Consider the following 23,592-nt stretch of genomic DNA (forward strand, 5'->3'; position numbering starts at 1 on the left):
AAATGAAGGTTTAATTGTTTTCAATCAATATATAATAAATATATCATAAAAAATCATTCTTACTGGAGTAAAAAATTGTTAAAACCTTTATTGGTGATTGGATCATTACTGAAACATATAAATAAATGATTTAATGAGGGATTTAAAATTTAAATAATTAATTAGTAAAATTTGATACCATACAATATCATTAAAACTATAGCCATTAAATATAGCTCTGAAAAAGTTTTTTGGAATGAAGAACAAGCTAGTGTTACATTTTAGACAATATAAAAAGAATCATTTTTGTGAGAATCATTCAGTGAGTATGGGAGGTTTTTTTTTCTATTAGATTATATGCTACTTAATACTATCTTTTAATTATTATAATTTATACTACTTTTTAATATTTTCGTAAAAAATAAGTGAAATTGGTGTTAATGTTTATTATAATACGATAGAGAAAAATAAGGAAAATGACATAGAAGTAGAAATATATTTAATATTTTCATGAAACACTTCAAAAATGGAATCTTTTGAATCTAACAAAGAGTTATTGTAATTTTAAAAGACAAGTATATGGAATTATTATGCTTCTTTAATGGTTTTTAATGTTATTGATTTATTTTTACAACAGGTTAAAAAAAAGATGTTTCTATAATCATTGTTAAAGTAGTTTATATGACATTTATATTTCTTATTAAATTTTTTTAAGTTTTTCTCTACCTAGACATCTAAGACTATCTAAGACTATTTTATTAAAATATTATGTAATAAATTAAAAAAAAATAGTTTTTGTAGTGCTAAATTAGCACTTGTTAAATTATTACACAAGTTTCTACATTTTTTCAAACACATCTATTAATAAACTAACTGAAATTATACTATTATCTATATTGCTTTTAAGATAAGTTAAATAAAAGTGAAAATAAATATATTTAATGTAAACCGTAATATTAACTATGAAATAAAGTATTTCTTGCGCTGGGTCTTAAAAATAAGTTGTACGTTGCTAAGCTATCGATCGTAGTTAAGACGTACATATAATAGATCTAAACCAAACACAATCTATTAAGATTTTCTTGGAAGTAAAGAGATGGTGGACAGCAGGGGGGGGTTGAGAGAGAGAGAGAGAGAGAGAGAGAGAGAGAGAGAGAACTATTGTTACGTCGTTTAAGACCTACAGTTTACTCGCGGCTGAGTTTTTGCGAGGTGTGGTTTTTCTGCTTACAGAAAAGAATTTCAAGTTCCTCGTCTAATGTAATTACTGTTATTTAGTTGGGTAAGCTTTTTTTATAAATATTTTATTTATTTACATATTTTTTAAATACGCATTTCTTAAAATTAAGTAATCGATGGTTTGTCCAATGATATGAGATTTTATAAGTTTTGACATGCAGTTATCGAGTAACATTTCCTTTGTTCGCTTACGTACATATATAATGTTATTTAATGTTATATGATTTTTTAACTATTATTTGATCATTTACTTAATCAATAATGTGGTAATATCTTAAAAGATTTTTTTCTACATCTTTTTGTTTATATTATTACATTCGCCTATTATATGTCATATTCATTTGTTACGTTCATATGTGCATAAATATCATTTGTTAATTGTGAGCATTCGTTGTTTATATCTTTCCGTTGAGTCTATAATGATTTTATGAAATCATATTCGAAATCCGATAATGTATGATTAGAGAAATGATTATAGAAATGTTTGTTTAAGATGTAGTTTATTTATAGTTTATAAGTTTTTTCCTGTTTTAGAAATTGTGTTATAAAAAGATTATTATGAAATGAAAATAAGTAAATGCGTTTACCTATTGGATCAAAGTTGATATACATATACATATATGTTAGAAACATTATTTCTTTTGTTCTTCATATATTTAAATCTGATGGTCAAAGCGATAAGAAAAATTGCAAGTATTGTGATAATAGAAGTGGCTTCTTTCTTGATTTATTTACAATTTGCAGAAATTCATTCTTTTATATATATATTTCTAAAATTCTAGATTCATTGATCTTTTATAATAAATATTTTATCTCGATGTAATTAGAGTGTTGTAGTTCGCAAGTTTTATACATTTGAAACATTTATAGATATGTGTTTATATACCGATATAGTATATACTTTTTTATGATATGATATTTGATTTGATGTATGGTATTTGTGTTTTGTATCTTACGATAAATAATGCGTGCATACGCAATATATATAATATATAATACAATATTATATATACTATATTGTACTATATTATATATATAATACATATAATATATAATATAATTTAATTTAATATATATATACATATATATATACAATATATACATATATAATTAATTTTTATATTTCAAGTAAAATATTGAAATCATAGTGTAATTAATGTTTAGTGATACATAATAAATAATAATTTCATCAAGTTTTATCTATACATATGTAAATATAAAAAAAGTTATTTTAATTATAATATTATAATAACTATTGAATTTTCTTTTTTATCGTTCATTTTTTATATTAAATTGCCATTATTCTTTGAAATCTCACATTTAATATAAAAATTTTGATTTAAAAAATTAATATCAAATAAATTGAAATTAATAATATTTTATAAAATATATTTATTTTTTCTAAAATATATAATATGGATTCAAACAATGACAAAGAATTTTTTGTTGATAATTTATCAAATATATATATTTAATAGTAAAGTATATTTAAATTTCAATGTACGCATATTATAGTTTCTTTCTTAGGCTGAATAATCTTTAATTTTTTGAATTTAATTTGTTTTATTATTTTTAATAAAATGTGAAATTTTAATACGCTGATTCCTTTTATTTCTGAATTACCATAAATGCTACTAGTAAAAATATTAAAAAACTAAAATAAAATACAAATATTAATATTTCACGTAATCATAACTTAACATGTATTAAAATTTTTTACCAAAATATTGAGTATTTTCCATAAATAGCTTTATAGCTATTTATGTAAAGTATAATTGTAAATAGAAATATAGTTCATTGGCAGTCAAGCAAGTTTCTCAGATAGCACTTATGGCACAAAATTTTTGTTAACCTTCTATTCTATGTTTTATAATAAATTTTTTACTATTCATTGATTAATATAATTTAATTTAGTATATTATACATGGTAATATCATCTATTTTTAATATGATTTAATATAATTGCTATCCTTTTTTAGACAATACACTTCCACTGTCAAATAATATCACATTTTATTATAAAATAAAATCACGAAGCAGCAGGCTATTATTCAAAATATGCATGTGTGTGTGTGTGTATTGCTTATTATTTTACTACCGTTACTATAAATTTAATCAAAAATATATTTGTCTGTACTATTTTAATTGTATTATTATAAGTACAGGTAATAATAAACAACAATATGTAGGGACGAAAATCTCCATTTTTATTAAAGGGGGCATATATGGAAAAGATGGCCTAAGGGCTTGAATAGTTTACAATAGTGATTCAAAGCAGTTATCTGGAAAACGAAAGAAGGCTCAGATTCAAATTCTAATACAAATCATCCAAGGGCCTAATTTTTTATGAATCGTACAAATATGTATATATTTCAGGTTTTGGTTAGTTTTTGGTCGTGAAACCGAAGCAGGAGACATAGGATAAAATAGGAGTTTTGATGGATAAATAGACTGGAAAACGAATAAAACAGAGAATATTATATATTAATACTAACCGTATCGGTGTTTTGCTATACCGATTTTTACCATAACCGGTTACTTGACCGGTGCATAAATTGTACGCAATAAATGTTGTTTTTTCAACTGGAATGGTCAATTTATTGTAAGCAATAATATTTACAATATATCTTTTAAATAATAATAAAATAACCACTCATATATTTTCGTTTATATATATATATATATATATATATGTATGTATGTATGTATGTATATAACAGAAGATCATAGTGTTTACTTTACTTAAAAATAAATGAATGATGGTTTTGATTTATTTAGTGACATTTTTTGCAAATGATAGGATTCTCTTTCATACATTTATCGCAAACATATTTTTTACTAATTATACAAGATTTAGTTGTTTTGTTTTTTTTGCACAATCGTATCTGACATTTTTTGCAAGTGCGAAATATTGTCTTGGTCACTTAACATTTCTTGTAAGTTTTCTTTTTCTTCTTGGAGAAATTCGTGATATTCTTCGGCTAGCTCTTCTGCTATTTGTAGTACAAATTATTGTCTGGATATATTTTGTCCACTTGTTTCTTTAAAAAGAATCCATGCATTTATACCAACCAAAAGTATATTGAAAGAAACTTGTACAGGCCATCTATAAGATTTTGATTTGACGCTATACTTTCTTACCATTTGTTGATCGGTGACATCGAAGCCAAATTTGGTTTTGTTATAATATGCAACTGTTTTAGGTATTCTATCATTATTGCTTAATATTATTAATTTTTATTCTTTTATGCTTTCAACTTAGTATTGTAACTTTTTTGGCTGGTTTGGATTTATAAAATTTTAGAGTACAATTATTTGTTTTGTAAAGTACTGTTGAGAAACGTTCCAATTCGTCTTTTACAGATTTTCTAACTGAGACAATTCTCTTCTGTTACTCCGAATACTCCCAAATAATATTGTTCGTTTTGCTAATAATTTTGTCGCCAGTGATGCATTTGTGAAAAAGTTGTCCATCGTAATATTTCTGCAACATCCAGTAAATTGTTCAACTATTTTAAGGATAATAAATTCACCGAGTGGTATTGACGACGGTCGGGATTCTTCTTTTTTCAAATATGAAAAACTCTTTGTAATGTATTTACTGTTAACATCCGATGTTAATCAAAACTTGATGCCAAATTTATTAGGCTTACTTATATATACTATGTAGTGTGTAAATTTACATCTTACTTTTGTAAGGAATAGTTGCACATCAACAGTCAGATTCATATCAGGCTTGTAATTATTTTGATTATTTTCAATAAATCTGTTTATTATATATAAAATTAGAGCAAAATCATGTTAAGATATATGCAATTATCTATAGTTGTGATACTTGAGCCTAAAGATAAGATCCCAAATGAAAAAATTTAGAAAATGATAAAACATTTGTACATCGGTCAAATGACCGGTTATGGTAAGAAACGGGGGTGAAAAATTTTTCTCAGAAAAAGCAAAAGAAAAAAAAGAAACCAAAGGTGAGAAATTAATTAACAAGAAAATCTAAAACTTTACAGATAGTTGATGATAATCGGAAAAAATAATATATATGTATAAATTTATAATGAAATCATGAATCGGTCAAATGACCGGTACGGTTAATGTTAAAACTAAAAATTTCAAGTTACTTATCTTTAATGATTCAAGAATGGATTTGCGTCTCAATGATAGGCGAAAAACATTTAGCGAAAGTTATGAGCGAATACAGACCATTCAACTTATTATAGACTGACTTTTGTATAATCTTTTTAGTTTATTACTGTTTTCACAAAATGCCGTATATAGACTTTTTAATTAATTATCAGTCTCACAGAATATAGAATACAGATTTATTAATTAGTTATCGGTTTTACAGAATGCAGAATACAGATTTAAGAACTAACAGCTTAAGAACTAAACAGACTTATTAACTAATTACAGAATAATTTTTTTTATAGAATAATGGTTTACAGATTAATGAATACTGTTTAGGTTTTTATAACTGATTCCTTCTGACTTCCCTTTCTTCAGCTGCAGATAATTCGTTACATAAAGATCTTGTCTGAGGATAAAACATTCACTTTTATCTCTTCTTTCTATTAGATGAACGTATTAACGCTTATGATTTTGATTAGTTTGAAGTTTAACAAAAAATCTCTTGGATTATGAAGTAAGATCGACGCAAATTTCAAAAAAATTATCGAAATACATTTTTATAATCAAAGATATTAAAGATACTCTAAACTGTTTATGTTTCTGGAGGTATCAGGCGAACGTATCGTTGATCTGAAGTTCAAAATATTATAGTGTCGATAACAGCGCGATGTAAAGTATAGCGAACGTTTGCTAAAGGCTGAGAAAACATCGGTTTATTTCCTGTTTTAAGTAAATCTTTAGAAGTTATGCATTTATAATCTTGAACAAGGAAAATATTAATCGTGGAAAAAGAAAGAAATAAATGTACGTTATAATATTATTTCTATGAAAAGTTATAGCGAGAGAACGTATTTTGTCTTCAAATATTATGATTATCTGTTTTATATCAACTAGAGTATTTTCTTTTAATAAAAAGATACAATTGATTATCTTGTTCATTTCCATATGAAAATTATTAGGTACAATTATGAAAACGTATTTTTTATCCGTTCCTTTTCTCGTGTTTTTCAATAAGATAAAATATATTTTTCCGATAGATAAATTAATATAATAACGATCCCGATTATATTATTTCAGTTTCTTATTTACATACTCATAGTTTTCATCAAAAGTTTAATGATTTTCTTAATATTTGTTGAATCTTAAATTGAGTCCTTCGTAAACTTCTTAATTTCGCTTTCTTTTTGTCATATAAATTGAAATTAGCGATATGTTTAGCATTCTACTAAGCATTAGAAGAAGGAATATTTTCCCTTTTAGGATATTGCCTGGAGTAATGATTATTTTTATCACATCTATAATGATTTTTTTTCTAATGGTTTTCTAGTATTCTTGTATTCTGTGTTATAAGTAAATTTTTAGAGTCTGTTTTATTCATTGATCAATCTAATTTAAGTCATTCATGCTTCTTATATTTTCACACTCTTTAAATTTTCTTGTGCTTTTAGCTTCTGCGTTTTAATTAGTCGAATGAGAAACAATTATATTAATCAGTGGTAATTTTTCGTAACATTGCCATTTATATCCTTACCTATTTCTGTAAAGTGGTAATTTAACTTTCCTAAAAAAGATCATCAATTTAAAACGGAGAACAGGAATGGAAGTGGCAATTTAATGGATGTCCGTCATAAGATGTTTTCGGAGTGGTTAATGACTTTTGTCGACAGATATTCTATTTTTAGGATTATTCAATTACATGACGATTCAGTCAGAAGTTTAATGAAATTTTTGTTCATGAAAATAATCTCTTTTCGTCTATTTTTAATTTGTTATCATTCATAACAATATTGATATAATTTTTTTTTTATTGCTACTGAAGATTGCAAATGTATGTATGTAATGGTGGAATTCTATCAATAAATTTATCCTGTAGAAATTGGATGACATAAATAAAAATAAAGTAGAAGATTTAAATCACATTTCTCTTTCTTTCTCTCTCTCTTTTTTCTCGTTAGTTTGTAAAATAAAGAATAATATATTACAATGAAATTTCACTTTTAGAAGATAAGAAATATGGAGCGCGAAAGAAATTTATATTTGTAATTATAAACATTAATTTCTATTATTTTCATTCGATATTAAATTAATAAAACTTCTTATCGTATTTGCTTTTCTTATTCGTTTCTTAACGAAAAAATAATATAATTTTAAAATATCATCCATGATAACATTAATATGAAGTTGTTATTTTTTAGTAAAAACTGGAAAAATAATTACTTGAAATAAATTTTCATGTTCGTTACCAACGACCTTCAGAAATTCATTATTGCAATGATATCTTTACAAGATAATGGTATCACAGCCAATAGATAAGATAGTGTATTGTAACCGATAAAGGTGAACTTTTTTGTCGATTTTTGCAATTTGTAGTTTTAAAATCCTTTTTTATGTTTATGAAATATAAAAAAAGATTAAAAATGTTAAAGGATTATGCTGAGTATTTTACAAATTTTGATTTTTATAAAAGTTTAACATGTTCATGTTTTCTGTAATGTTTCCCTTAACAAAATTGATATTCTTTGAATAATTGGTTATATCATCGGTACAGTGAACTACTAGATATATGAAAGGAAATATCGAATAGTATATCTTTAAAGATTATGTTCATTCCATATCGACAAATATCCCTTTCCATATTAACATTTTCATGCCATTAGGTAGATTCACTGAAAAATAACAGTATTTTTTATGAAATCACAATATAAGTTAAATGAGATAACAAACACTTAAATGAAAAAAAAAAAGACAGAATTCCAGCGGGTGATTAAACAAAAACAAAAAAATTCAAATATCCCTCTATAAGAATCTTTTGAATAGTATTTCGCATTATTTTGAACGTTAAACATTTAAAAAGAATTTTTTAAGGCTGTTTATTACTTTTTGCTCAAAGCATATGTTATAATAGTGACAAATATAAATTACGAAGGGAATAGGGGACAATGTCTTTATTATGCGCCTATCGTATTAGTGTATATAAACTTGTCTAGATTATACACCTTTCATGCGTAAAATAACAATTAAGTTAGTGTGGGTAGAGTAAGTGATGTTAGTAGGGTGAACTCACAATTATCATTTTCTCATATTTATATATTTTTTTGATGATGGTAGACGTCTCATAGTGATTACGTAAATAAGATGCATGACGTAAATGTATACAGAATAATAAATATAACTAGAATACAAATTTGCGATTAATCTTATAGTGGAAATCACGAAAGAAATAATGCTGGGAGTTCTATTCTATAGTATGGAAATAAATATTCGTTTTCATTTTTATAAAAACAATATATAAGTATATATATATATATATATAAGTATATATATATATATATATATATATATATATATATATATATATATATTTATACATATGTACAGAATCACGGTATATAAAAGTGATAAGGAACATTTCAAACTGATAAGTGATTAAATTCTTGATTTTGAATTTCATTTAAAATTTAAATATAATTACAAAAAGAATAAGTTAGTTGATTATATTCGTTTATCTCCTTTATTTAGATTAGATTTCAAGGGGGGTCATTATATGAACTTATTTTTCACGTAAAATGTTGAAAACAGCATTTATGCCAACAATAAATCTAGACAATTTTATTGATGTTTATGAACTAGGTCTCATTTTGAACATGAAGATTTAAAAGAAAAAACAGCTTTTTTGAAAAAGCTTTATTTTTATGCATAAATTATTTTCAATAACTCCATTTTTTAATACGATTTTTATCAAAAGCAGCTTTCTCAAAAATTTGAAGTTTAAACCTGCATCTTTAAAATGAGACCTTGTTCATTAAAATCGATCAAAAATTACATTGATTTATTAAATATATTATGGTTTAAATTTATTGTTGGTGTAAACCATTATAAAACCAGGGATGATGAATAGTTTAAACGTTATTATATATACAGAAACGTACTTGTGAATGTTTCGTACTTCTATGTCAAATTTTGTTTTCGCTTATTGTAGACAAAATGATTTATTTCTAAGGTAAACTTTTTAGAAACATTCGCAATGATCCTTTTAATAGTTTATTCCTGTGTGTTAAAGAGATTTTTTATTTTTTAGTAAAAGTCCGATAAATTACATAACATTTTATTATGTGATGCAATTCATGTTCATTTTCGTATTACACCAGCGATATTATTGCTTTAAATGAAATAACATTTCTTAAATATGTACAGAAAATATGATTTGTATTTGCACAATTTGATGAAATTATTAGAAATAACTTAGGAGAATTTTTGTAACCGTTCTCGTGCTATCAACCACCGAGAAAAATGATAATTTATCGATGAATACAAGATAACTAAAGTAATTAAGCGAATGAGATAGTATTACAATGATATTTCAAGTTCCGAAAGATATATACATATATAAAATCTTTCTTGCTTCCAGATGTGTTCACACATTGTTCTAATTTTCTGATAACAGATACCTCGAGCAAGCATAAACAGAGAACGAGCTCGATTGATAAAGACATCTTACCATGGATAAGAATGAGAGAAGTAAAGTAAAAAATCCACGGGAACAAGCTGGTTTTCTCTCGATCGTTACGTTCAAGTGAGTAAAAAAAGATTTATTTATTTTACTTATTATGTTTATAGGTACCTTTATTTATTATGTTTATTTTTATTATCCTTTTGAAAAAAATATTTTCTTTGGTAAATTGTTAGTATTAATTACTATTAATTATTAGTTTCAATTATTAATTATCATGAATTATTAAATTATGAATAAAAAAACTAAATAAACTGAAATTGTTACATTTTATAAAATGTAATAATAACTAGTATCGATATTTAATTTATATATCTCTTATATTAAAGTTTTTTGATCTAAAGATCTGAATTGATAATTATACTAATTAGTTTAGTAGAAATATACAATAATGTTTATACTACTATATGTATAACCTAAAAATATAATATTATAATATTTATATACTATAGTATCTAGAAAAGTATACTACTAAAAGTAAATTTGTAATGATTTTTATAAAATAGTGATTAATACTAAAATATAAAATAAGAATTATATAATAAATTTCGGTATTAATATTTTTTAAATAATGTACATTTAGATATTATTTAAATTAACATTAATTAATTTTTAATAATAATTAAATAATAGATTTATCATTGAAATAATTAGATAAATAATATATACATTTTTTGTTTAAATATTTAGATTAGTATTTGTTAGAAATTGTATTTATTTCTCGAATAAATGCTGCTTTTATTTTTCGTTTCTTTTTTTATTTGTCGAATTTCTTTCTCTGGAACGCAGAAGTATATAATATGTTCTTAAATAGTTTAATTAATATAATAAGTGTTTATAATATATCATATTATGCCATGTGTTGTTTACTACATCTTCTAATAGGTTATGGTCTTCAAAGAATTCAAAATTAGTATATTAAAAGTTGATGAAATGATGTAAATGAAATAAGAGAATTAATTTCTAAATAAAACCTTTATAGAAAATACTGAAGATATTGAAAAATTAAACCAATCAGATCATGAATGAAGGGAATTACAGATGAAAAGTGTATAGATATGTTATGATCTAAGGAATTACTATAGTGGAATTATAATTAAAACGGACAAAACTAAGATCAATGGACAAATAATGATAAGAAAGCACTTGTATTAATTCTATCATTTATTTCAAAGAACCAATTCAATATGATCAAGAAGAACAAAATGATAATGATAAGATATGCATAGAAACAATTAAAAGACATACATGAATTAAAAAGTTCAATAAAAATGTAGTTAGACGAACTAACGGAAATGCCTAATCAAATTATGACACAACATATAAATGATTTCTAAAGTAAAACAGAAAAACTTGAAGAAGCTTGTACTTAAAATTCAGATTACTTCTATTGTGTTATTGAATTTCTTTGCAACAGTATTAATATTACTAATTATTTTTTTAATAGTTATTTTTATTAGTTAATATTAATTACAAAATACAAATTGTTTCAGGTGGATATTTAAGACTTTTCTACTTGGATATAAAAGAGAGTTACAAGAGACTGATCTATATTCTCCATTGAAAGAGCATCAAAGTAATCTTTTAGGAGATTGCATCGTTAAAATCTGGGAAGATGAAGAGAGAAAATGTAGAACAAAAAAGAATGGATCTACGCCACGATTGTATAAAGTACTGACAAAATGTTTTGGAAGAAATATCATGTTGATTGGTATTGCTTTAGCATTCATAGAGTTTATTAGCAGGTAAAACAAAGATTAATATATATTCCATTAAGTAATTTCAGATTACTATTTTGTGCAATTTATTTTCCTTCTTCTAAAGTTAAGAGGAAATGAGATGTGAAAAATGTTAATTTTGTCAAGTTAAAAATGAATTTTTTCTTTGTTTTTTTTTTATATTAATGATATTACTGTCAACATTTCAGAATTGCTCAACCATTGATACTTGGACATCTGTTACATCTCTTGAGTACAAAGAAAGAAGAAGTAGATCCAGAAATATATTATTATGCCATTGTGTTCATCTTACTTCCTTTCATGGACTGTTTCATTTTCCATTTAACTTTACAAGAATTGATGCACTTTGGAATGAAAATGAAAGTAGCCTGTTGTACTTTGATTTATAGAAAAATGCTCAGATTGTCTAATTCAGTTTTTGAAGATGGAACATCAGCTGGGCAAGTAAGAAGTATTAATATTTTCTCTGCTAATTTATTTAATTAAAAATAAGGTAAGGTTAAAATTTATTTAAAAACAATAGATTATAATTATAAATTATTATAATGAAATATGCGAAATGATTTTAATGATCAAATTGTCCAAATAAAATAATAATTTATAAGACGGAAAATGTTATAACGTTTTTATAAAATATATTGATTTTTTCAGATGATTAATCTCATGAGTAACGATGCTAGCAGATTAGATTATATAACACAAAGTATTCATTATATGTGGATTGGTCCAATCCAAACATTAATCATTGCTTGTATTCTTTATTGGCAATTAGGAGCAGCACCAGTTGCAGGTTTAGTCCTGTTTTTGTTTTTTATTCCCCTTCAAGGTGTGTATATTTTTCTATTAAATATTTAGAGAATGATCATATTGAAGAAAATGACCTTTGTTTGATAATTTTAGGGTATATTGGAAAAAGAGCAGCAAAGCTGATGCTATTGTCAGCCCAAAGAACAGACGAAAGATTGCGACTAATGAACGAACTAATTGCTGGTGTACAGATTATAAAAATGTATGCCTGGGAAATACCTTTTTCACAAATCGTCGAAAAAACCAGGAAGTAAGAAATTACATTGATGAACATGGTCATTTAGGAAATTCATAGTTTATCAGTTACATCATATATCTTAAATGTTACATCATTTATCAAAAATCTTAATAATTTAATGTTATATACATATATGTGTATATCAAAATATATGACAGTACTCATTAAAGCTAGTAAAATATTTTTATTTATTTATTATAGTTTAATATTGTTTAATATTGTAAATCGTTTTTTCTTTTTTAGAAAAGAAATGAACACAATAAAGAAATACTCAATTGTGCAGCAGATTGGAATGACATTCGAGTCTTATGTACCACGAATCTGTCTATTTATCTCGATTTTGACATACGTTGTTACTGGTAATTACATTACCGCAGAGAAAGTCTTCATGATAACATCATTCTTCAATGTTATTAGAAACTCCATGACTATTGGATTTCCATTGAGTAAGGAAATTTGTTATTTTTATGAAAATAAAGAATCTTATGAATCTGCAATATCGTTTGATCATAGGTATTCATCTACTGGTCGAAGGTTTGGCATCGATGCGTCGTATCGAAAGATTCATGATGCATACAGAAATTGAGAAAAGCAAGGAAAAAACTCAGGAGATTGGATCACACGAAGTAGTATTGAAAAACGTAACAGCAAAGTGGAGCGATGAGAGCAAAGAAGATACTCTGAACAGTGTAAATTTATCAATTGAACCTGCTAGCCTAGTAGCAATCGTGGGGAAGATAGGTTCTGGTAAAAGCAGTTTATTACAAGTAATACTTCAAGAATTACCATTGAAGAAAGGCTCTTTAAAAATTAGTGGAAAGATAGCTTATGTTAGTCAACAGCCATGGATTTTTGCTTCGTCGATTAGACAAAACATACTCTTTGGACGTAGTATGGATAAATCTCGTTACGAGCAAACTATTCAGGTCTGCCAATTAAATGAAGATATTGCTTCGTTTCTTCACGGTGATAGAACAGTCGTTGGTGAAAAAGGAATAAGTTTGAGCGGTGGTCAACGTGCTCGTATCAATCTTGCTAGAGCAGTCTATGCTGATGCGGACGTTTATTTATTGGACGATCCACTTTCGGCAGTAGACGCTCGAGTAGGCAGACGTATTGTCGAGGATTGCATATGCGGATATCTAAAAAATAAAACTAGAATTTTAGTGACTCATCAGTTGCAATTCTTAAGGTGTGCCGATCAAGTGATCGTGATGCATAACGGGTCGGTTCAGACTAAAGGTGATTTTAATACTCTCGAAGCTTCTGGCATGGACTTTAACAAGTTTGTCATTGAGGAAAGGGAAACGAAACTGGAAAAGAATGAAGAATTTATATATGAAGGGAAAATCGATGATTTTGAAGGCACGGCGAATAAACATATGAACGAAACATCGGTACCTGTTGTGGCAGAAATGAGAACGATTGGTCATATTTCTGCTAAGGTTTACGTCTCCTATTTTAAAGCAAGTAGAAGTGTTTTGTTGTTGCTATTGATGGTTACACTCTTTGTTTCCTATCAAATGGCAGCCAGTGGTGGCGATTATTTTGTCGCTTATTGGGTCAACATCGAAGAAACTTCCTGGATCATTTCAGAAAATGATACGCTTCTGTTCAAATGGAAAGGACCGCTTAATCGCATGGAAGTAATTTACATTTATAGTGGGCTTACTGCGTTAACAGCTGCATCAGCCTTTCTACAAATGTTTTCTTTTTATGAAGTCTGTATGCGGTCTTCCAGAAACTTACATGCTAGCATGTTTCGTAGCATTGTACGCACAAGCATGTATTTTTTCAATAACAATCCGCTTGGTCGTATCTTGAACAGGTGAATTTATTAAATATTCTTTTTCGACATCAATACATTTGTCTTTTTCTAGATTCTCCAAGGATACTGGTGCCCTTGACACAAGAATGCCTATTTGTATGTTCGATATTATAATTATTGGTCTTGGATTAACAGCAGTAATAACGATAGTAGGAAGCGTAAATCCTTGGCTGCTGATACCTGTCGTGTTTATTACCATAATTATATATTTTTTACGAAATTTTTATATGGCAACCAGTCGTAGCGTTAAACGATTGGAAGGAATAAGTGAGTAGATTTTATAAAATGCTAATGTTTAAATTTTCTCATTAACCAGTTATTTATCATCTTGTTTTTGCGAAAGCTCGATCACCAGTATTTGATCACGTAAGCGCAACGCTTCAAGGTCTAGTGACAATCAGAGCATTAAATGCTGAGGAAATTCTTATCAGCGAGTTCGACAATCATCAAGATCTTCATTCTTCTGCTTGGTTCATCTTCATCTCGGCTTCACGAGCTTTCGGCATTTATATCGAATTAGTCTCTTTGGTTTACAACGCGATTATAATCGCATTTTTCCTTTTTCTGAAGGATACCGTAGTCAGTGATGTTGGATTGGTGATTACACAAATTACTACACTCATCGACATTTTACAATGGGGTGTGAGACAATCGGTTGAGGTGGAAAATTTAATGACTTCGACTGAGAGAATTCTCGAGTATAGTCATTTAGAGGAAGAACCTATGTTGGATAATAATCCAAAATGTAAACCATCGAAGGATTGGCCTAAGTGTGGCCTCGTGGAATTTAAAAATGTGAAATTAAAGTACGGACCGATAGAACCATATGTTTTGAAGGATATAACGTTCACGATAAGTCCAAGAGAGAAGATTGGTATTGTTGGTCGTACTGGTTCCGGGAAATCCTCTTTAATCAATGCCCTTTTTCGATTATTTAATGTAGAAGGGGAAATCTGTATTGACGGTATTCCTACCAGTTCAATAAGTTTGCATGATTTTCGTTCAAAGATCAGTATTATTCCTCAAGAACCAATTCTCTTTAGTGGTAGTCTTCGACGTAACTTGGATCCGTTCGAAGAGTATTCTGATCATGCACTCTGGCAAGCATTACAGGAGGTCGAGTTAAGAGATATAATCGAAGAAATGGCTGCTGGATTGAATTCTAGAGTATTCGAGGGAGGAATGAATTTCAGTGTCGGACAACGTCAATTATTGTGTTTGGCTCGTGCTATCATTAGGAATAACAGAATTATTGTTCTGGATGAAGCAACGGCAAATGTTGATCTTCGTACGGATTTGCTAATTCAGCAGACTGTTAGAAATAAATTTAAAGATTGCTCAGTTCTTACGATAGCACATAGATTAAATACGATTATGGATAGTGATAAGATACTCGTGATGGATGCTGGCCATTTGGTGGTAAGCATTGAAATTACGTTTTAATATGAAATGTAACCCTCGTTTTGTTACTTTTTCTTTTAAATATTTTTTGTTTAGGAATTTGACCATCCTTACGTTTTGTTACAAAATAATAGTTACTTTTATCATATGGTACAACAAACTGGTTCTACAATGGCAACAACACTCATGGAGATCGCAAAAAAAGTAAGAATGGTCTTTATTTCATTTGAAAAATGTTCCTATACCTTATCTAATTTTTGTATTTTTTCTAGAATTATTCTGTGAATGATAATCGGTCGTCACAATGACAATAAAAATAAGTAGGAATAATTGTGTAAATTTTATTTTTCGTACTCTATTATTTTATAATAAATTACTTTCATATTTTTTATATATAATTTGCTATATTCGCGAAGAAACGTTAATAGAATTTTATTAAAACTATTAACAATGATATGCAACTTGACTTCTCGATAATGTTTTTTCCAATCAGACTTCCACTGAAAATAATAGCTTGTAATAATTTGTAAACAAATCTTACACGTCTGAAAATATCCTATTTACTTTGAGCATTCTCTGAACATTTCTAACATTCGGAACAATATGTTATACATATATATGTACATATGCATAAAATGTTTCGTGTCTCATATTTCTTGCCACGTATATTTAATATTAGAAAAAGTCAATATTACTTAAAAGATAAATAAAATATACTACTCATCTTTTTTGTAGTGTTATGGAGATACTTTGTATAATATATTCAATCTGTTTATTTTTTAGTGTTACAATATTATAAAATAATAACTACTTTTTCATAAATTTTTTTTATATAAATACTGAATTTTATATCTGAATGTAGGCATTACTCCGCACTTTTGTAATATTATAATGGACTGTGAATAACTATATTTCCTAAGATAGGATATCCCAAACTTTTATGGGCTGAGATCTATTTTCGAGAATGGTTATTTTTATCTTATCTTTAAATTAACATTTCTAATGAACGTGTAAACCACTTCAGATTTTAATATTTAAAGCGATTCTCATTTTGGAAATCTCTGACCTAAGGTATGGTAAAATTTTGCTATTAAGGATGTATGTAACTTTCAAACAGTAAAGAGAAACACCTATTTTTCTTTAACAAATCTGTATTATTTATATGATTAAACTTTTTTTTAATAAAACACTGAATGTTAAAATGTAAATTTTAATATTTTTGAAATTATATAATAGATTCTTGAAATTTTTTTTCTATATAAATGGGAGACTTACGTTACTATTTTCAAGAAAAATTGTACCTTTTTAAAAAAAAAGTAAAAAAAGAAAAAAAAACGTTTCACAGGAACACTAATTTAATACGCAGATAATGTTCTCAAAATTTCAAATGAATCGATATAGTGATTTTTGAAATATTTTGGTTACTGAAGTTTTGCAAATTATTGTTTCAACAAAAATACGTTTGAAGTTTGGTGTTGCATTTATAAGTAATTATTTTTTTTATAGTTACAATGAAATCGATTCCAGAGCCATATAATAAACGATTAGTTGTTGAAACAAGATTTAATTGATTTTTATGTTCTTCTTTATTAAATCAGCCAGCCTTTTTCGTAGCGTTCGATTTTTTCGTTCGGCTTATGTGACGATTTTTACCTATGCGATGACTTTCGAGTCATTATTTTATCGGTAATTTGTTAATATTTTAAAAAGTTTATGTCAATGTTTAGTTTATACCATAATTTGTTTAATAATTGCTATTTTTATCAACTTTCATATTACATATAATATTTATTTGTTACATACACCTATTATGAATTTTCATTATTTGAAAAAAAAACACGTTCATTGAAGAGATCTTATATGTCATTTGCGAAAAAAATATTAACAAATATTTATTAAAATTTAATAATTATATATATAATTTAGCCTATCGGTAATTTATTTAGTTCACATTATTCATGCGACAAGTCTTCCTCAATTGAGCTCCTGTCAAAGACAATCATTTGTTATAATTTGTAAACAAATTCTGGGTGTCTGGAAAGAGCTTATTTCATCTGAACATATTCAGAACATTCTTAGCCTTACTCACAAAACATTTACCTCTTTGAAATTGTCGTCCTAACAAGCGAGCTTCTCTCTATTTTTTCTCATTCCAAATATCAGGATATCCTTACAACATTAGGATATCTCAGCGACAACATTGTCAAATTTCTTATATTGTTTCGTTTCCCAACTAAACATCTCTCAAAAACAAAAGCTAGAATATGTTGGCCTCTTCTTGGTAATGGTTTTCTTCCTTTTCCAATCTTTTCTTTTATTCATCACCTTAAGTACCTTTGGTGTAAAGAGATGATGGGTGTTATATACAATATATATTATTGTATATATTTAATTGTATAATACAATTAGACAGTTTGTGTTTTTAATTCATACAAGCATATGTACATGTACATATATACACAGCAAGAGTTTATATTCATTATTATTATTTTTAGATCTCCATGGATTGTTTTTAATATTGTAGAATTAAAATAAAGCTTTTAAGTCATTACCTCGTTAATTTTGTTTTTTTTTTTTAGATATCCACTTAATAAGTTCAACAATGCATTACCTTTCTCTATGTTTTAACTAAGTATCGCTTAATACAGAAATTCGATTTGTCGTATGTTCTTCTCTACGTATCTTTCAAATTTTGTCAATATCTTTTTCAACTATTCTGGATCCTTTGAAAACAGTATTAATGTACATTAGAGACTAAAATTTTTTTCCCATGATCAGGCTTCTTACAAATCTTTACCTCAATTTCTTCTAGATCACAGATATATATGGCGCACAGCATTGGGCTCAACGGTACTTTCTTCTTAACCCTATTACTCACCAAAACTGTTACATATGCCACTCTCTCGCTAAAATAAGGTTGCACATCTTTTCATTTTTCTGTATATTTCTTTTTTTCTTTATTTTTTATGGTTTATTTCTATTAATTGTATTGAGTGTGACTTTAAGGTCCGTGAAAAAGGAGAATACTTTCCCTCTTTTCTTTTTTAACTTTTTCTGACAATATAGTTCAGGATGTAGACATGGTTTATATCGCTTCTCCCTACTCTGAATATAATTTGGGTTTCTAAAAGGATTTCCAATTTTATTTCCTTGCATAGTCAATTGTTCAGGATCGTTGCGTAGAGTTTACACATTCTAAACAAAAAGTTTCTCTGTTATCTTTCTTATATATAGAGGCTATTATTCTTAATCTCCAATGTGAGGGGAGATTCCTACTCTTCTATATCTTCTTGATTATTTCCGTTAATCTGTACGTTGCTCCATAGTATACTCTCCCTAGTACATTCTAGCTTCATTCTTAATTCCATTCAAATTTGTGACTTTCAACAAATTTGTGTTTTGATCTCTTTTTCGCTTAGATTTTCGGTTTCTCCTGATACTGGGACTACCTGTTTCGACAGGGAAAAAGTTCTTGGTTTCCTCTTTAACTCTTATAGGAAATTAATAAAATGAGCTCGTTCCTTGTTTGTTTTGCTTTTTGTTTGTTTTCCTTGTTGCTCATTCCTCTTTCTTTCCTTCTTTCTTTAGTAATATATTTTCATGCTTTGACTTCTGTTTTTATTTTCTTCAATTCCTTTATTTCTGCCACCTTTCTTCCCTCCTTTCTATTACAAAATTGCTGGTATTCTTTCTTCGCTATCTTATGTCATTTTTTTTTAGAATAATCTTTTCTTAAGTAGATAGAATAATTCCTTACGTATTTTTTCTTCTATCTGCATTCATTGATCCATCATGAGATGTTTGTATGGACCAATTTTTTTTTGTTTCTCTCTGAGTTTCTTTTTTGTGCAGCGTGGTCTGGTCTTCTTCTCAAATCTTTCCAGTTCTCTTCTTTTCATAGAATTTCCCATTTCGTGAGGATTTCCAGTGCTTTCTTGATGTTGGCCACCCCTTCCTCCATCTATGTCTGTCAATTCGTTATTTCGTTTGTTGGATTAGCTGCGTTAATGATACTCACTGGTAGCAGATATCTGCTTTTACTCTTGCGTTTATGTAGAAATCCTAGACTAGACTGCGTTTATGGTCGCAGTCTAGTAAATACGTAGTTACGAAGTTGCCTTTTCTTCCAATGTATGCCATGTTCCCGTTTTCATCTCCCGACGAGTTTGCTTTTCGAAGATGCCATTTTTTTCATGCTCTTCATCTTTCCTTCTGCATTCAACAATTTGTTTTCCGTGTTTCTTCTCTGATCTTTTTGCTGATTTGAAATAAAATATTCTGGAAATATTCAGGATACTTACAGAATTGTTGTATAGTTATCCGCAGCAGGCTTCAACCTATGCTTCTTTCTGCGAATCCATTTGTCGCCAGATGTTGAGACGCCAGATCATTGATTGAGAATATGTATGAAATTCACTCTGGAGAATACATTATCTGAGATAATGAATGTTAATAACTATGTGTTGCAAAAATATATTCCAACTGTGTAATTGTCATGGAATTAGCTGGTATATTTTTCATGATTTTTATTTCAATTTACTTTGATTTTGTGTCTATCATATCAGGAAGTAACAATCTTTAAACAGTCTTTTAATTGATCTGAACCCTTTCCAATTACTTATGGGCAGGTTCTACAGATGAATAGGAGCTTTGAGAAGATTTGATTTTCTTAGTGTACAGCTTTTACATCATTCAATGATCAATCATTCAATGTCCTAATCAATGACGAGCCAATTTATTATACATAATGGAGAGCAAGCTGTTCAATCTGAATAATTCCTAAATATATTTTATGCAATTTTCAAGTATTCTGTATCTTAAACATGCTTAGAGATTACAATCTTATCTTTCTAAAAAAGTATGCCGTTAATCAATGTATATTCTGAATCTTCAGATGGGTTACTCAGAGTTTGAACAATTTTGTCGAAATCTGGATCTTTTTTAGTTTTCATTTTGATCTTACGAATAATGATAAGTAGCATTTCTCGATTAAACTGGATATAAGTTTGTTCAGAGCGAAGCATAGATGATTAGCCTCTCAATTTCTTTGGTACCACAGCAGCTATATCCACTTGTAATGATGAGAGATAAACTGCGTTCTTAAATTGAACAATATAAGAATGCAGTTGCTCCAAAGTTTAGCCTTCGACTTTGGAAAAACTATTTCACATGTTGCTATTCAGCATCATCATTACTTTTTTTGTAATAAATATCAAAGACGATAAAAGATCGTTGAAAAATATGGAACAAATCAAGAATAATATGTGACAGTCTAAAAATCTTCTAATGTTGTCGAATTGTGCTATTTGACTTAAATACTCGATTCGATCTTTGAAGAATGTTTTTTTATTTATTGAGATAAAGATTGAATTTTATACAATTACAGGAAAGCTTGTAAGTTTTTAATGTATTCTTTTATCATTGAATCATGTATGATTATGTCATTAAAATATTATTCTGTTATTGGAAGTTTCTTGAAAATATGAAAGTGAAACGAATGGAATTTGGGTAGATGTGTCTTGATTTTAAAATTGATACAATAAGTGCTACGATATGTGGAGATCGTTTAGATAATGTTACTTTTATCATGTAGATAAGCCTTAAAAAAGTTAAATTTATGCGTGTTATAAAGATTGTTAAGGACATTATTAATGCGATAGATTGGATAATTTGCCTGAAAAAATCTTTCATTTACACTAAACTTATAGTTGATGTATAATCGAATACTCTCATCTGCTTTTGGGAGCACTATTAGCAGTGAACTTCAATTACTGATGAGAACTGGAGATATGATATTTTTCGTTTCATTAGAGTTCAATTCCTTATCCACATATCCCTGGAGTACATATGAAGATTTTGTTCTCTTGTGAAGATAGTTTGAAGCGCGATTTTTAAATTTATATTGAATTTTTCCTAAAATATAGGCGAAAATTTGTTAAAAATATCTTCAAATGAATTTACAGAATGAAGTGGAGATGGTAAAGATCAATTTTTTATTTTTATTATATATCGATCTATTGCAGCTCAATATCAGTCTCTTATCTATTGATTTGCTAAGTAGTGCATGCTGAGTGGAAAGATGTGAAATTTGCTCTCTTTGATATACGACATTTGCAGGCACTTTTTCCTTAAGCTGAATAATATTGCCAATATAGGATTTTTGAATGCGATTTTTGAAAGCAACATTTGAATTTTCTAAAAGCACATTTAAATCTAAATTATTCAAATTGTTTTTTGCCAGCAAAAAAAAGCTTGTTACAGAATCCACTATAAAACCCTATGATTTGCCATGGAGTGAGAATAAAATGAAATATTTCTCATATTTGGACGCCATCTCAAATAAGTAGATAATCTCGTAATGTTGCAGTATTGCCTTTATTTTGGTGAAATCATATGAGAAATAGAAAGCTAACTCATTGTCAGAAATAGCTTGCAATGAAATAAATCTGGAACTATCCAATCTGTTGCATAAGGCATTTACACGATAGTTGCTAATTTTTTAATTTTCTTCCTGCATCGAATACAAAGATTTTCGATTTCAAATGCCATTTAAATATTCATCAACAACGGTGGTAATGTGATTTCTGGCAATCTGGATTGGATGAATACAAAATTGAACGAGAACTGGGACGATTTCTTGAATAAATGAACCCTATGCTATTGTTCAAAGTTATGTAAATTTTTTGTCTAAATAATGTTAAATATAAAAAATTGAGGCTGGATAAAAAAAATATGAATTTTAGGCAGAAATTGTACTTTTGCTTAAAATATAAAATTAGGTTACTATTTAGAAGAATAAATTTGATCTTGAAATGGCTTTAAAAATTGGAAAAAATGGAAAGATTAGAAAGAAATAATGCTGTTATATTTGTCCTCAAAACCAAACAATTCTTTTTTCAAACTTTCTTTTAAAAATGGATTGTTTTGGAGATATTCAGGTATTTCGATTAACAAATCTCACTCTGAACATTAGCTCGATAGGTATTTTAATGTTATATTTGAAATTTCATCACAATTGAAGTTTTGGTATTTGGGAATCGATTTTTTATTACTAAGATTTTTGAATGTAATGAAAAATGAAAGAATTCAATGGGACTTTAAAATTGTCAAATATGTTTGAAAGATTAAAGTTCTGTTGTTATTTCTATCTAATATCATTTCGTTAATTAGGATGTCTATTTTATGTTTAATTGTTAATCGTTTGTTGTCCAGATAATCGATTCTTTATCTAATGTACCATTTCCAGATATGTATTCATTACGTTTAGTTTATCATTAATATCGTTTAAGACTATATTTTTGTTCTTACTTGTTTTATAATAGTTTAAATTAAGATTTGTATTTTATATAATTTATATATGATATTTTAATGTTGTTTAGATTATTATTATTATTATTATTTCTGGATAAACTTTCCAATATCACTTATGTTTAGAAGGTTTCTGGTTTGTTAATTAAATATTGTTTTTTTTTTTTTTTTATGATTATGATTCTTCAAAAGCTTTCTCTAGTCCTACAGCCATAAATATATTTTTAATGTGTAGATGAGTTTTCTAAATAATAAAGTTTGTTTATTGGAGCGATAAATCAATTTATTTCTTCTTTTAGTTTTTGTTATTTGTGGTGAAATGTGTCTTTGAAATTGAAATTGTATTATATTTAAGGTACAGAATGGTCTATCGTGTTTTTTATATTATTATTTAATTTTTGAACATATA

General features: G+C 27.2%; 1 protein-coding gene across 9 annotated transcripts in view; it reads left to right on the forward strand.

The window, feature by feature from the left end:
* The window catches only part of LOC127065277 (probable multidrug resistance-associated protein lethal(2)03659), a 42,528-nt gene extending 25,418 nt beyond the window's left edge, over positions 1 to 17,110 (forward strand). For 2 of the 9 annotated variants that reach the window (XM_050997380.1, XM_050997377.1), the window contains exons 2-11: positions 9,797 to 9,925; positions 11,356 to 11,607; positions 11,790 to 12,045; positions 12,253 to 12,427; positions 12,502 to 12,658; positions 12,890 to 13,092; positions 13,160 to 14,474; positions 14,527 to 14,741; positions 14,791 to 15,893; positions 15,972 to 17,110. In XM_050997380.1, the coding sequence (XP_050853337.1) occupies positions 9,852 to 9,925; positions 11,356 to 11,607; positions 11,790 to 12,045; positions 12,253 to 12,427; positions 12,502 to 12,658; positions 12,890 to 13,092; positions 13,160 to 14,474; positions 14,527 to 14,741; positions 14,791 to 15,893; positions 15,972 to 16,160 (3,939 nt within the window). In that variant the 5' untranslated portion in view covers positions 9,797 to 9,851 and the 3' untranslated portion in view covers positions 16,161 to 17,110. Of the gene's footprint in view, positions 1 to 911; positions 1,262 to 9,760; positions 9,926 to 11,355; positions 11,608 to 11,789; positions 12,095 to 12,252; positions 12,428 to 12,501; positions 12,659 to 12,889; positions 13,093 to 13,159; positions 14,475 to 14,526; positions 14,742 to 14,790; positions 15,894 to 15,971 lie in introns of those variants that run through there. The other 7 variants (XM_050997384.1, XM_050997382.1, XM_050997381.1 and 4 more) reach the window with 7 other exon arrangements.
* Positions 17,111 to 23,592: the final 6,482 nt, after the last annotated feature.

Source organism: Vespula vulgaris, chromosome 7 (assembly GCF_905475345.1).
Source record: "Vespula vulgaris chromosome 7, iyVesVulg1.1, whole genome shotgun sequence".
NCBI classification, from domain to species: Eukaryota; Metazoa; Arthropoda; class Insecta; order Hymenoptera; family Vespidae; genus Vespula; species Vespula vulgaris.